Source organism: Naegleria fowleri, assembly GCF_008403515.1.
Source record: "Naegleria fowleri strain ATCC 30894 chromosome Unknown tig52, whole genome shotgun sequence".
In the NCBI taxonomy this organism is placed as follows: domain Eukaryota; phylum Heterolobosea; class Eutetramitea; order Acrasida; family Naegleriidae; genus Naegleria; species Naegleria fowleri.
Genome location: NW_025407984.1, coordinates 563,297 through 579,155, shown reverse-complemented (window position 1 = coordinate 579,155; position 15,859 = coordinate 563,297). Strand labels below are relative to the sequence as shown.

Below are 15,859 nucleotides of genomic sequence, written 5' to 3'. Positions count from 1 at the left end.
AAACCCAAACCCAAACCCAAAACCCAAACCCAAACCCAAACCCAAACCCAAACCCAAACCCAAACCCAAACCCAAACCCAAACCCAAACCCAAACCCAAACCCAAACCCAAACCCAAACCCAAACCCAAACCCAAACCCAAACCCAAACCCAAACCCAAACCCAAACCCAAACCCAAACCCAAACCCAAACCCAAACCCAAACCCAAACCCAAACCCAAACCCAAACCCAAACCCAAACCCAAACCCAAACCCAAACCCAAACCCAAACCCAAACCCAAACCCAAACCCAAACCCAAACCCAAACCCAAACCCAAACCCAAACCCAAACCCAAACCCAAACCCAAACCCAAACCCAAACCCAAACCCAAACCCAAACCCAAACCCAAACCCAAACCCAAACCCAAACCCAAACCCAAACCCAAACCCAAACCCAAACCCAAACCCAAACCCAAACCCAAACCCAAACCCAAACCCAAACCCAAACCCAAACCCAAACCCAAACCCAAACCCAAACCCAAACCCAAACCCAAACCCAAACCCAAACCCAAACCCAAACCCAAACCCAAACCCAAACCCAAACCCAAACCCAAACCCAAACCCAAACCCAAACCCAAACCCAAACCCAAACCCAAACCCAAACCCAAACCCAAACCCAAACCCAAACCCAAACCCAAACCCAAACCCAAACCCAAACCCAAACCCAAACCCAAACCCAAACCCAAACCCAAACCCAAACCCAAACCCAAACCCAAACCCAAACCCAAACCCAAACCCAAACCCAAACCCAAACCCAAACCCAAACCCAAACCCAAACCCAAACCCAAACCCAAACCCAAACCCAAACCCAAACCCAAACCCAAACCCAAACCCAAACCCAAACCCAAACCCAAACCCAAACCCAAACCCAAACCCAAACCCAAACCCAAACCCAAACCCAAACCCAAACCCAAACCCAAACCCAAACCCAAACCCAAACCCAAACCCAAACCCAAACCCAAACCCAAACCCAAACCCAAACCCAAACCCAAACCCAAACCCAAACCCAAACCCAAACCCAAACCCAAACCCAAACCCAAACCCAAACCCAAACCCAAACCCAAACCCAAACCCAAACCCAAACCCAAACCCAAACCCAAACCCAAACCCAAACCCAAACCCAAACCCAAACCCAAACCCAAACCCAAACCCAAACCCAAACCCAAACCCAAACCCAAACCCAAACCCAAACCCAAACCCAAACCCAAACCCAAACCCAAACCCAAACCCAAACCCAAACCCAAACCCAAACCCAAACCCAAACCCAAACCCAAACCCAAACCCAAACCCAAACCCAAACCCAAACCCAAACCCAAACCCAAACCCAAACCCAAACCCAAACCCAAACCCAAACCCAAACCCAAACCCAAACCCAAACCCAAACCCAAACCCAAACCCAAACCCAAACCCAAACCCAAACCCAAACCCAAACCCAAACCCAAACCCAAACCCAAACCCAAACCCAAACCCAAAACCCAAACCCAAAACCCAAAAACCCAAAACCCAAAAACCCAAAAACCCAAAAACCCAAAAACCCAAAAACCCAAAAACCCAAAAACCCAAAAACCCAAAAACCCAAAAACCCAAAAACCCAAACCCATTCATGAACAAGCAATCACTAGACAATAGCCATAATTTGGAAGGGAAAACCAACATGACATGCATAAAAAGCATCTGTGTCAAGAAAATAGACTTCCATAATAGTGTCAAAATTGACATCCAGTCCAGGCACAGCCGTGTTTTTCCACTCTTCCAATAGTTCATCATGTTGAGTTTTGATAATGAATATTAGTGATATCTCCACCATCAAGAAGATTCAAATTGTATCTTAAAAGTGAACGTCTGATTTAAAATAACGTATCTGTTTTCTTATATTTTCAATTCTATCCTTGTTAATCAATGCAGGGTTAACGAAAAATGATCATCAAAGATTTTCTCTCCGAATGACCCCATTCAATGAAATGATAAGTGGATCAAACTCCGTATTTTTAGTGACGATTACTAATGAATGAATTATCGCCATTCGATCGCCATTTTTTTTTTCAATAATCACACATACTTCGTTGAACTTCATTAAACTTGCCAGGAGATGACAGAACTCCAATTTCAAAATACTATATCCATTCTGTTTAATCTTCTTCTGCTGTCTATATCAATCTATCGAAATTCGTGTATTCAGTCAATTCAAAAAATGCGACAACATCTATCCGATGGTGGTGATGAAAACCATCCTGTCCATCACCATCATCCCAATAACTTTCATGACATGAATTGGATGGACTTGTACGATGACTTGAGGAGTCGTACCGATTTTCCATCGTTCATATCGACTGGTACAAGAAGGACAAAAATTGAAACACGAGCAGTTGATTTAACACAAATTCCGAATCAAATTGATTATATTTCAATTGTAATTATTATGGGGTCGGTGTTTGTGGTGTTATTTTTATTGATTTTAGTGACGTGTGTAATTTTGAGAAATTCGAAACGTAGGTGATGATTGTGTCACAAATGAATGTTTTTTTAATTTATTTCATGATTTAATAATTTTTCTATTTTATTGTACAATGATCAAAATATCAAATTTATAACGATATAGGAAAGTACAGATTTTACCAATTTCAAAAACGAGAAAAGACACACAGAGATTTTGATAAGGAATTTTTCAAGCCAAGCACCACACGAAAATCTATCTCCACAGTCATCCAAGGTTATTCCATTCAATCCAAAGAAATTTCCATGGATTGGAAACCACCTGTTTTTGCTCTCAAACCTTTACCTCATTTTCCACATTTATTTGTAGCCAACAGCTCGGATCCAAAATATGAAGGATTTGTTTTTTATTACAAAGCTCGTGAATCTTTAGTGAGTTCCATTTCAAACGATGTGGCTGCTATGATTAATCGAACAACAGGACATCAATCTTTAGAATTTGCAGTAAGTGAAAGAAGAATGGAATATTCTAAAATTAATGCTGCATCATCGAGCCATTTGAATGAACTATCTGAGGATTTTAAATCAGCTCAATCCTCACTTCCAGGACAAGCAGCATCTTCGAATTACATGTCTCAACCCGTTGGAGTTTCCTTAATGAGTCATTCAACGTCGTTTGCAAGTAATGGCAATGTGGTTCAAACACCACCTAACACACTACCTCACACAAGAAGTAATTTGAACTTGTCTGCAAATTCCACGTCAACGGTCATTCATCATCAACCAGCTATTGTCACAACATCATCACAACCCATTCCCAACAATATCGTTCCTTCAGACTCTTCCAAAAACATCATGTCACTCCACATGGACGAAATGTACAGAATTACTCAACGAAATTATTTCTCATTTCGAGAGTTTGTTTTATATTCACCCCTTTTAATTGAGAGATCTATCACTTGTCGTGATCCTGAATTATTTTTCCCAGCCAATTTGACTCTAAGGCAATACATTACAAATATTGTTTTTGTGAAATTTAAACACATCGCAAATAATCCTGAATTACATGATGTCTGGATGGAATATATTGAAACCTTTGAGAGATGTAAATATTCGGATAATGGAGTTTCAAAAAGGAAGCCAACTCTATTGCAACAACAAAAGCACGACTCAATTCCAAGTCATAATAACTCTCGCCCTCCTTCAAAGTCACACCTTTTCTCAACAAGCCAACCACAGACGCACCAAAATTTGCATGGAGGCAACAAAGGTCTTACTGAGGAAGAATTTACCATCTTTCTAGGTCATTTGTGGATGCTTTTGAATTTGAAATACCATCATCCCAACACGAAATAAATTCGACAAAAACAGGCAACGAAGCATCAACGTTGGCTTTCTAACAAAAAAAATATCTTTCCGCTATCCTTTTCCTTGCGGACGCTATCTTCAAAGTTTGGTCCAAAACCAGGTCGGAAGAAGGATCTCATCATCATCCATACTACTACAATCCACGACAACCACTCATCAACAAGATAATACCCTTCTTCAACAATTTTGTACAACAACCTTGATTTTTTTGTTGTCAAATATATATATTTATATCACAACAAGCATTTTGTAGCCACAACCTACCATGACTGATCGACTCATATCAAATGTATTGGGAAAATATCTTTCCGTTTTTATCAAAAATTGGGGAAAAGAAGCTCTGTCCTTGTCGTTTCTAAAAGGAACAGGTGCTCTTACAAATCTTCAAGTGAATGAGCAAGTAATTCAAGAAGTTCTTCCGATTGATTTTCTTCAAGTGATGGATGCTCATGTTAATCAACTTTCAATACGATTGCCTGGTATTACACGGCTCACAAATGATCCCATTATCCTCACATTGGATCGACTCATCATTAATCTGGAAGAACCGATAAAGCCATTCGTTAAAAAGACACCTCTAAAGGATTTTATAGACAAAAATAGAGGGTCTCAAGGTGATGACACATCAAAAAGTTCAACCGGAACAAGCAAGTATGGATTTGTGGATAGAATTATCGATGGTATAAAAATTGTAGTTAATTGGGTGGAAATTAACGTTAAAACGTTGGGACAAATTCCATCGACAGTGATTGGACCGTATACACCTCATGTATTACAAATTTTAGTGAAAGGATTTTCACTACAAACAACAGATTATAGGTTTAAACCAGTGACAGATTTGAAAATTGCAATTCCAAAAGTTGAAAAGAATCATCCATTCGTGTGGGTTCATCGTTTAGGATCTGTAGAATCCATCTCTATTTCACTCATTCCAAGCTTGAGTTTTTATCCATCAAATCAGAAAAAGCCACCTACGTTTGTACCTCTTCCTCCCATCCGATTATTAGAGGATATTTATTGTCAAATGTTTATAACTATGAAAAAAAGAGCTGTAACTGTTGGAAAACAATCCTCTCTACTGAGCGTGACAGCAGAAATTGTACTTCCTCGGATTGCTATTACATTAAGGCAAGAAGATATCAAAGGCTTAATAAGCGTTTTACTAGCTTTTAAAGCAGCGTCGGCAAGAGAGGATTTAAAGCAGCCCAAAGATGTTCTTTCTACCTATGTAAAAAAACACAAGAGATCCAATAGTCAAACAAGTCTCTCGAGCAAGAACTCAATGACAACCACCAATTCAGGAAAACAATCCAAGGCTATTTCCAAATTTTTTGTTGATTCTAATGATGTTGAGGCTGAAGAAGACTCTGACGATGAAGCCAAATTAGAAGAGGAGTTAGCTGAATTGGATTCTGATTTAGGTGACATGGAAATTATAAATGATGAAACAATCAAAAAAGCAAACGCACAACCTCAAGAAGCAGCTCGAAAGACTATAGTTGTAAATTTAAACGAATTTCAAATGACATTCCTGTATAGTCGTGATAGCAATAATCAACCAAAGCAAGTGGTAGGAAGAGAGAATAAGCGAGTTCTTGGATACTTTTTTGAAATGTTGGGTTTTCAACTTGGGGTTGTAATTCCAGAGGACAATCCCACAGAAACGAACATTCAACTCGGAATACCATTTATACAATTTAAAGAAATTACAACAAGCTTTAAAGGACAAGGAAGTTTAACAGAAAATGCAACATCTTTCTTGGATTTGGAACTGATTAGCAATCTCAACACAGTTGACAATGAATTGAAGGATGAAAATTATTTGATTCAACCTCAAATTTTCCGTGATGAATATGAAGAAGATGAGCTCATTAGTCATACAAACAGATTGAATTCTCCAAGTCAGCCTCACCACCACGGATACACTGTAAATTTAGAAATATGGCCAGAATTTTTGTCAACCCATCGTTACTATCCTGACCACAAAATTGTAGAGCGAGTTTATAGACCTCACAATTCAATTTTGAAGAGAAAATTTTTCGAAGAGGGTAAAGAAATGGTTAGGTTTAAATTTGTGAAAGGCGAAGGCATGGAGTTTGTTTTGGAGTGTAGAGTTAATCCAATTCAAGTAATGTTGGATGTAAGAAGATTGATACGATTAGTCGAGTATTGTTTAGAATGTTTACCAGATATGTCTGTTAAACCTCCACCTGAAACTGTAATTTTGACCAATAAGCTTGTGCGACCTTCACAAAGCTCTTCATCACTTAAGAGCAGCAGCAAGAATAGCAATGAAAAACTCAAGGTATCTCCTTCAAGTGGCTCTCTAACTTCATCCGATTATACCTCTGATGATGATGGAGATGAGAAAAGTTTCTCATTCCTTGTAGAAATTAGAAGCCCAAAAATTTTTGTTCCATCGAATTACAGTGTCAACAATTTTTCGGACGTAAACGAAATAATGTGTATTGATAGCCGTGAATTAATTATTACAAGCGATCCTAGAATCAAAAAACAATCAGAATGGGGTAAAAAAGATCAAGACTCTCTATTTGCACCAAAATCCATTGACAGTTTTCCTTCCTGTAGCACGGATTACAATTCTCAGCATACCACTCTATGGGAATTGCTACCTCACAAATTTAAAGTGAAGCTTTCTGATTTTTTAATTCAAATCATGCCTTCCATTCACTCACCTCCTCAACGAATTATGGAACCTCTTTCACTAACATTTGACTTGGGAGTTAATGATGAATCAATCTCTGAATATCATGCCAAGTTACCAAAGATTGTACTATTAACATTTATAGAGAATTTGAATTTCCACATGAATCAATCTCAAGTAATTCTATTTTTGGAGTTTATTAGAACATTTGTTGATGATCCACCAATGATCAAGTCTTTGCTCATCCAAAGTACCAAATCATTTCACGCACATAACATTGATCTTTTTAAAAAGCCAACAAGTCAACAACCAGTCGTAGACACTCCAAAAGAAGATATTCGTCTAATACCTCTCATGTTCATGTCTAAGATTGCATCTCTTGAATTATCCATAACTGCCTCATCAGCAACAAGTATGGAAGCATTCTTCTCATCAAAGTATGATTCATCCATGGACGCCAAGTTATTGACATTACAATTGAATGGAGCTGAGGTACTAGTTGAGACAAATAACATTACAAAAACTAGTAATTTTGTAACAGTCAAGAGTAAGATTACTCATTTTGAGATCACATCACCACAAAATGGACAGAATCCATCTTCAATTATGGTAAGCCACATTAATTCCAAAACATCACAACAGAGTCCATATGTTTTTGCAATGAACCAAAAGAAATTTTCGCCCAATACTCCCAAATATATGGTTGTGTTCAGGTATGAGCACCCAATAGATTTAAACAATACTGAGATGAAAATAGCAACACCAATCTCAAACGATGAACAATCAGTTGAACCTCACGTAAATTTGAAGTACTTACGAAATGCAAGGCTTATACTCCGAGCCAATGGAATTCACATTGGTTTGAATACTGACACTGCATATCATGTCTTCCATTTCTTAAACTCAAGAGAAAATGCGTTTGACATTTCTCCAATGGAAATTATGAATAGAACAGTGAAAAGAACGTACAGTAAAATCAGAGAGAAGTATTTACCTCAAAAGAAGAAAGCAACAGACAGCGTCTCATCGGAAGTATCTGCTCCAGCTCTACCACCCGATTTTCTTGCTGTGAAAGAACAAACAGAGTCACAAGGACAACCAGTGGCTTCATCACAAGATTCTCAAACTGCACCACTAGACGATCAACAACATATCACACCATCTTCTGTTCCTGAATCGTCTACAATAGGCAATGGCGAAAAAGTTGACATTGGTGTCGATGCTGCTACTCCAGCAACACCAGAAAACATTGAAGAAACACATGATGACGATTTCGAAATTATTACATCTTCTCATGCTCAAGAAAAGAAGACTAGTCCACTTGCACAATCTCCACAAATTTCATTGACCATTGATGATGACGGATTCTCTTTGGTAGATGTGATCATGAAGGAGAAAGAAAAGGATGTCACGACCACCACTTCAAGGCAGAATAGTTCAGTGACACCTGCCTCTCCAAGAAGCACAACAACAACCGCTGCAACTTTCGCAACTGATTCATCTTCGTCACCACGTGGTGAACGTGCCATTGAGCCAGCAACAATCGTTAGAAAGCCAAAAGAGAGCACAAGTGAAATTATTCCAGTCATTAAGGAAGAATTAATACCAACTATTAAGACCGTAGCTAAAAAGATTAAAGATAAGAAGAAGAAGAAAAAGGTTGAAACTATCCATCATGATGGTGAGGAAGAGGAAGAAGATAATCCAAAGGATGAAGCTTACCTGGCTGCTACTCGAAAAACTTTTTATCCCATGCTTTTTGATGTTTCTATTGAGGGCTTGGAAGTCTATATAATTGGAAAAGGACCATCTCCCAATGCTGCTGGTTTCGAAATTAAAACTCTGGGCATCGTTCATGTACCGACGCGTGCAATAATGGAGACTGAATCCACACCAAAATTCGACAATCTCTATCGAATTGAACATTTAGAACGAAGTTCAAAACAAACCATTCAAAGCTTTAGCAATAGATCTCATGAATACGAATTGAAACTTTTTGGAAGTGAAACAAATGTTCATTGTCTCATTAGAACAGATTTACCATTCAAATCATTGGATGATACTCATAATGCATCAGCAGGTGATAGTAATGCCGAGAAAAATTTACAAATTGTACCTCTAACATCAGCTCCTGTTGATTTTATGCTTGGATTGGTGAATGACTACACAAAACCATTAAGTAAGAGAGGTATTTGGTTCCAAGCTATGGATCCTTCTATTGGCCATTCAAAAGACTCTCTTCGTATCGAGATCAAACCTGAAATGCTTTATGTTATTTCAAAATTACTTCGAAGTCAATTTAAGGATATCAAACAATGGGCAGACATGTTGCAAGGTTATTTTGCACTTTTCGCTGACAAGAAAACTCTCCTCATCATCAAAAAGTTCCAGACCTTAGGAGATTTGATCGCGGAATCGCAACGATCATTTACTAAAACACTTGTGGAACATTACAATCTTACCAAAATAGTAGCAAACATGCAAACAGAGCTCAACGATAAAACAGAGGCATTGGAGTCTGCAATTCAGAGTAAGATTCATCTCACCGAAATATTGGCAGAAATGCAAAATCAACAATCTCTCATTAGGTCACCTTCAAAATCTATGCTCACTGCACAATCTTCAACACCTAAAGTTGACGATAACAAGAAACAAATTTTGATTGAAGGACCTTGTAAAGTGTTGACTCACTCTTCCCAAGATTTCAAGAGAGTTCATTGCGTCATGCTTGATACTTGCGAGATTTTGTGCCTCACCCAAAAATTGCCACCTACAAGCTTTGTCAAAGATTCCACGACCGCTCTGGACAAGTATCTATTTTATCATATGCCACTCAAAGATACAACCGAGTATATTCAAACACATGTACCCCTTGATGATGGAATGCCAAAAGAAGTTTTGGCACTGATCAATGGAAATGAAAAGAGACTCTTTATTTACCCAGAAACAGCTAATCAATTGAAGGATTGGGTTCGACTTGGAACAAGAACTATTGAGGAGCTTCGTTTAAAGAATCTTAGAATTGATATTTGTGTACAGACAGATATCTCAAGAGAGTATTTTGATAAGAAGGAAAATGATGCAAGTAAGCATGAGGAAATCATCAATAAGGTACTCTCTGATGAATCAATTGAATATCAAAACCGCGAATTACGACAAATGCAAAAACAATTTGAAACCATTAAGGATTGTTTAAGGTTAGCTGCTGAAGAAGAGTTTGCATTACGAATTGAATTTAGTCAACTCTATGAGTACATTCAATCATTTAGAAATGAACAAGAAAAACGTGAACAGAGCATTTCAACTTTCTTAGCTCAAGAAAGTGAAACTCGAAAACTTTTACTAGAACAGAAATTGCACACCAAAAAGTTACAATCTGAATGCGATTTCAGAGATCATAAAATTAGAGAATTGGAGAATAAGTTGAAAGAGGAAAAGAAACGATTCAAGAAAGCTCAAGAAGAGACAAATGCACTGCATCGAACACTACGTGAACACATTCTTCAATTACAACAAGAGTTACAAAAGACTCAAATCGATAAGAGCAAAGTGGAGAAGGAGTATAACATTCTAGTTAAGAGACAAATTCAACAGACAGAAAGAGCTCTTAAAATGGAAAAGAAGAATGAATCGTCGCAAGTTGTGAGAGGAGAAATTTCTGACCAACAATTAGTGAATAGCGAATTGAAGAACATCATTTCTGATCTTTATGTGCAACTAGCAGAACTCAAAGAACAAAATCAAATTTTGCAAATGCAAAATATGGAGTTAGGAATGAAATTGGCAGAAAAAGAGGGTTTGTTGGGATCGAAATCTTCATCTGACAACACTATCATTGACAAGGAAGAATCAACCACCACAAACGAAGATATTACAATCAGAGCAACTACTCCAAGCGATGACCTTAAATTAGAAACTGTACTTAGCTTTAGAAGTCAGCAACGAAGTCAAAGCGTATACTCTCCACAACATCCTCATCATGAAGACAAGAAACCACTCCCCCATATACCTCCAAAGCATTTGCCACAACTTCCAGTAGCACCTCCAAACAGTACTTCTAGTGGTGGTAGCACCTCATCGATGAGAAATTCCTCATCATCCTCTTCCTTGTCATCATCCCAGCCTTCTTCATCAGTATCCACTCGTTTAAATACCATGCGAGAGCGTGGTGCTACGTTTGCGAATGTCCTTGGAAATAAGCTGCGTGACACATTCAACAAGTAAAGAAACAATAATTCGTGATTCACAACTTTTATTCACACTTCATTCTTGAATACCGAGGAACATGTTCCTTTTGTTTCACATTACGTAGAAACATACACTTTCGATTCGTTTAAGGAAAATGAGGGAATTAAAGTAGTGTTTCCAGGAGAAACCGTTGAAGTGTAACAACTCTTCAGTGTGTTCCTTAGTAACTTCAAGAGTTGTTGTCCTGTTCAAAAAAAATGTCAAGCTGTCAAAGCATGTCAAATCCCGAAGAGTATCCTCTACCCTCATGGCAAACTTGCTTTGACCAGCTTCCAATCGAGCTTGTTGAAATTATTTTTGAATTCTTGGATGATCAATCGCGAATGCATTCGGAACGAGTGTGCTCAAAATTTCATCGTGCATGTAATCAAGTCGAAATTAGAGAATTGCGAGCATGGTGGAGAATTGTCAATTCTTGTTTGAAATTACCGCTTGTGGAAGAACCTGCTTTTACTGATGATGAGATGCTCGAAAATTATTTTCAAAATAATGTCTCCAAATACCACAACATTTTGAAAAAGTTCCAACCACAAAACTTACCAAATTTGGCATTTCATGTGAGAGAGTTTCTGAAATTTAATAATGGCAAAATTCACTCATCATCAAGATCCATGTTTTTTCATCCAAGTCAGATCTTGTTGCCTTTTTCACAGTGGACGATCGACTTTTTTGAACCTATGCAGCAAGTATGTTGGGTCGTTGGATTCTTGCGCGGTCGTCGAGTGTTTTTAGATGGACCAATGGTGTATGTTGAGAATCAAGGGATGTTTGTTCATTTTAAATATTGGGTCGTAAAGTATAAAGACGAAAAATACAAGCAAGATTCCCATAATTTAGAGTTGATAAAGTTAATGACAAGAGACAGCTCTCTGCCACGCTTTCTATCTGAGGATCAATTTATGCATAATGGATCATGCCTTAAATATGCTCCAAAAGAAATGTTGCTGAAAGGAAATTATATTACACGTTTAATGAAAAGACATCCTTCTCTCTTTATCTATGTGAATAGTCATTTCAATAATGACAGAGAAATTGTAAAAATTGTTCTCGAACATTGCCCAAAATATTTAGAATTTGTTTCGAATGAATTGAGAGACGACAAAGAACTGGTCAAACTAGCAGTTTCAAAAAAAGGAAACATGTTAGGATATGCCTCTCAACGATTAAGAGATGACTATGAAGTGGCATGGACAGCTGTCAATAACGATGGCGCTGCTTTAGAATCTTGCAGTGCTCGATTGTGTGCATTGAGAGAACTTGTTTTGATGAGTGTGAAAAGTCACGGTGAATGTTTAAAGATTGTAAAAGATCAATTCGGTGATGATTATGAAATTGTATTTGAGGCCGTTCGCAACGCACCACATGCTCTTCAATATGTTTCCGAATCGATTATAGAACGTCATAGAGAGATTGTGAATATTGCAATATCACAAGACTCCAATTCATTTAATTGGTTGATTAATGCCATTGGTCACAACAATGAGTTGCTTGAATCGTTCAAGAAAGACAAGGAGCTTGTTTGGCTCTCTGAGGATTTGAATAATGCCAATCATGAATTGAGAGATGACAAGGAGTTTGTCACAAAATTTATTGAGGGCGACCCAACTTCATATCACTTTGCTTCGGATCGATTAAAGTGCGATCGGGAAGTAGCATTGCTAGCTGTCTCACTCGATGGTTCCATGCTGGAGGACGTTCCTGTAGAGCTTCGCAGTTATGAGCACGAGATGGATGGCAACACATCTGTTCAGAATAATATTGATGAAATAACCAATTGGAAAATTGTGATGACAGCTGTCATAAACGATGGATATGCTCTTCGGTTTGCACCAGTAGAATGGAGAAATAATTTTGAAATTGTTAAGGCAGCAGTCAGATCTGATGGGCTCGCTCTCAAATATGCCTCCAAAGAAATGCAAGATTGTTTGGAAATTGTCATGATTGCTCTCGAGCAAAATATTCATGCTATTGATTATGTTTCATCACGTTTACAAGTGTCACCTCAAGTTATTAATTTTACTCAATCAATTGTATCTGATAAGAATTCAATTTGTTGATGATATATGTATGGGAATGGAATGATATTGAACTGAGTTCACCAAAGCATTCACTTCTGATGAAAGATAATAAACAGCCAAATCTTTATGACAAAAACGAATCAAGCTTGAAGGACAATGAATTAAACAATGAATAAAATAGTTAAGATATGTTTGGAATTCATAAACGAGTGGTTGTTTTTGCAGTAATCATCTTTTTCAAAGAAGATCGAGATTGATGGCTTTTGTTTGATGATTTTTTCCAACAAAGAAAAAATGATTACAAGCAACTCTTTAGAACGGAATGATAATGATGGAGAAAATGACGAAGAAACCAATGAAATGATCATTCAATGTTTGAAATTTATACAAGAAAAAGTACAAACCGATGCACAGAGAGAGGTGGATGATTCGGAACCGTGTTATCATCATGAAATTCCTGAAAATTTACGTGATGGAGATGAAAAGAGGGTTCAAGATGACGACAAAATTGATCACAACGAATTATTACACATTGCCCAAATTGAAGCAAATTTAAAGGAACACTTGATGAAAAATAATTTCCATGATGACAATATTTCAAGAGAACAGAACAATGACACAAAAAAACTTGATGAAACCAATCATCGAGCATTATGTGTCATCCGAGAATGTATCAAACAAAAACGAGAAAATTTTGCAAACATTGTTTGGAGAGAATGGTCGAAACAATTTTCACAACTATTATCCACGGAAGAGAGTGTGAATGAACTTGTTTGGAGAACTGGATTAAATTTGTTAAAGTCATTCCTACCCATAGAGGAGAACGATGAGAAGCATCATAATCATGACAAGAGTAACACCAATAACACAGAAGAAATCAATGACTACGACAACATGTGCTTTTTGGATTCAAAAAATACAGATACATATGCCCTTTACATTCAATATCTGTTAGCAGCAGAAAATTCACAGAAGCATTATGAGGATTTTCTTGAAATTGTTGATTGGTTTTTCGCCTACAATGCACCTTCTGAAGAAATTATGGGCTCTGTCTTAAATGCTTATGGAAAGTATCTGATTGAGGGAAATCATGCATATGTAATGTTTGATCTCATTTCACGTAATAGACATACTTTTGAGAACAATGTAGATTTGACACTATTCGAAGAAATTATCAATGAATGTGCCATTCATGTGAAAGATAAAAACCAATGGTGTAAGGTCTATACTTTTCGAAAAGAGTGGTTGATTGAAATTTTTGAAAAGTATGGAACTACTTCAGAAAATTGCTTTTTGGAATTGATTGTAGAAATTTGCTTTTCCATTGTGAAGGATTATTCAACTGTTGAAACAGAGCCATCCATTGATTTCTTTGGTGAGCATGTAGATAAAGAAGAGATGAATTTGAAGAAACGAATGGAATATTTAGAAAAGATGAGAATCTATACGTTGCAACTTCCTCACTTGAGAGATCGATTTATTGATATATTCGGAGACGAAAATGCTCAAAATCTTGTCAATGCCTATTGTTTTGGAAAAACACCCGAGAGTATGAATTCAGGTGAAATGTCTTTACTTGATCTTTCTCTCCTGAAACTGATCGAACAACAGCGGTACGACATCGAACAAATGAACAAGAGACATGAAGATCTCATTGCACATATTCAAAGACAAGACATGATCATTTCTTCATTGGTCAATGCCGTGAATCGACTCAGTCATCGATGAAACATGAATGTCCAATAATCAATTATTAAATTTAAATTGCTTTCTGCAGAAATATTCAAAAAGATTAAACAATTCAAAACACTAAAAAATGTCTGCAAATTTCATTTCCTTCAAAATTCTCAACTACACATTGCTGAAACCACCAAGATGGAATGTTTTCGGATTCATTCATGATGGAGAGAACTTGTTGAAAAGGAGAAAATTTCCCACCAAACGTAGCAATATATTTGGCAAATCTAAATGGATCAATTCTTTACTTCAACACAACGGCACACAATTCCATTCCATTAATTTCCAGCTGCTAAATTCTTCTTCAATGTTATCATCAACCTGGACCATACGTACAAGAACAGCATTGAACGTTTCCATTGGATTATACCTGTTGATCAATGTATGGAATCATCACCAAATGGATCCATTCTTTCTCTTCTTATGGAACAAAAAGACACCATCATCATCGGAAACCACCAATCCATCACAACAACATTCACCTCCCAATTCAAATGGTAATCATCATCATCAGGATGCTAATTCTCAATCTTCTTCCATGATGAATACCTCTTCAAACAACAATAACAAACCTCCCAAAATGAAAATCATCAAAGTCAAGCCTGATGGTAATTGTCTATTTCGAGTCATTTCAATGGGACTCTACCACACAGAGGATTATCATCTTCAATTGAGATTAGCAGCCGTCGAGTGGATGAGATCGCATTTAGATACTGAAATTGATAAAGGTCTCCGATTGAGACACGCGTTAATTTTGGATGGGCCTGGAGACAATAACAATAACAGCGATATAGAGAGATACTATTTGAGGAACATGCAATGCTCAGGAGTGTGGGGAGATTTTAATTGCATTGTTGCTCTTGCAAACTGTTTGCAACAACCTAGAGTACAATTTAAAATTGTAATTTTGAGTCGTCATAATTATGGCGCAAGAAGAGGCAATCAGAAAATTGAATCCATTGTGGATGTTCAACCACCATCGTCACGATCGACGATGAATGATGTTAAGGATGAAAACGTGGTTACTGTATGGCTTGCATTCAATCAATTGAACAATCATTACGATTGGATTCAAATTGGAACGGAATAGAGTGTCGACCTTCTCTCTGTTTCATTGATCTAGTAAGCTTTTCCTGTGATTTCCAACACCTCCTCCCCTTCATCAAGTCCGTGTGCCGAATGGACTTATTTCTCTTCTAAAAACCAACCTGTCACACTACACAATTATTGCTCCCATTTCATCTCTATTTTTTCTTCTTGTGACAGCATATTGATTGGGAAGATGTGATTGGTAGAGGCACTGGATTGGACATGATATTAAGGAAAGTTTTGAATTCAAAGGTGATCACCCGA

The 15,859-nt window shown here is 37.4% G+C and overlaps 6 protein-coding genes across 6 annotated transcripts; 5 read left to right on the top strand and 1 right to left on the bottom strand.

Moving 5' to 3' along the window:
• FDP41_006644 (uncharacterized protein) lies at window positions 1–1,638 on the bottom strand (the record flags this gene model as incomplete). The annotated part of the gene is made up of 1 exon (XM_044710302.1): window positions 1–1,638. A coding segment is annotated over one exon (1,638 nt), but the record flags the coding sequence as incomplete, so codon positions are not given.
• A 590-nt stretch (window positions 1,639–2,228) lies between these two features.
• FDP41_006643 (uncharacterized protein) lies at window positions 2,229–3,826 on the top strand (the record flags this gene model as incomplete). The annotated part of the gene is made up of 2 exons (XM_044710301.1): window positions 2,229–2,526; window positions 2,637–3,826. The coding sequence occupies 2 exons, from the start codon at window positions 2,229–2,231 to the stop codon at window positions 3,824–3,826; spliced, it is 1,488 nt and encodes a 495-aa protein (XP_044559324.1).
• A 277-nt stretch (window positions 3,827–4,103) lies between these two features.
• FDP41_006642 (uncharacterized protein) lies at window positions 4,104–10,727 on the top strand (the record flags this gene model as incomplete). The annotated part of the gene is made up of 1 exon (XM_044710300.1): window positions 4,104–10,727. One exon carries the CDS (start codon window positions 4,104–4,106, stop codon window positions 10,725–10,727), a length of 6,624 nt encoding a protein of 2,207 aa, XP_044559323.1.
• A 221-nt stretch (window positions 10,728–10,948) lies between these two features.
• FDP41_006641 (uncharacterized protein) lies at window positions 10,949–12,808 on the top strand (the record flags this gene model as incomplete). Its single annotated transcript, XM_044710299.1, has 1 exon — window positions 10,949–12,808. One exon carries the CDS (start codon window positions 10,949–10,951, stop codon window positions 12,806–12,808), a length of 1,860 nt encoding a protein of 619 aa, XP_044559322.1.
• Window positions 12,809–13,063: 255 nt separating this feature from the next.
• Window positions 13,064–14,497, top strand: FDP41_006640 (uncharacterized protein; the record flags this gene model as incomplete). The annotated part of the gene is made up of 1 exon (XM_044710298.1): window positions 13,064–14,497. The coding sequence occupies one exon, from the start codon at window positions 13,064–13,066 to the stop codon at window positions 14,495–14,497; it is 1,434 nt and encodes a 477-aa protein (XP_044559321.1).
• Window positions 14,498–14,585: 88 nt separating this feature from the next.
• On the top strand, window positions 14,586–15,596 carry FDP41_006639 (uncharacterized protein; the record flags this gene model as incomplete). Its single annotated transcript, XM_044710296.1, has 1 exon — window positions 14,586–15,596. One exon carries the CDS (start codon window positions 14,586–14,588, stop codon window positions 15,594–15,596), a length of 1,011 nt encoding a protein of 336 aa, XP_044559320.1.
• Window positions 15,597–15,859: the final 263 nt, after the last annotated feature.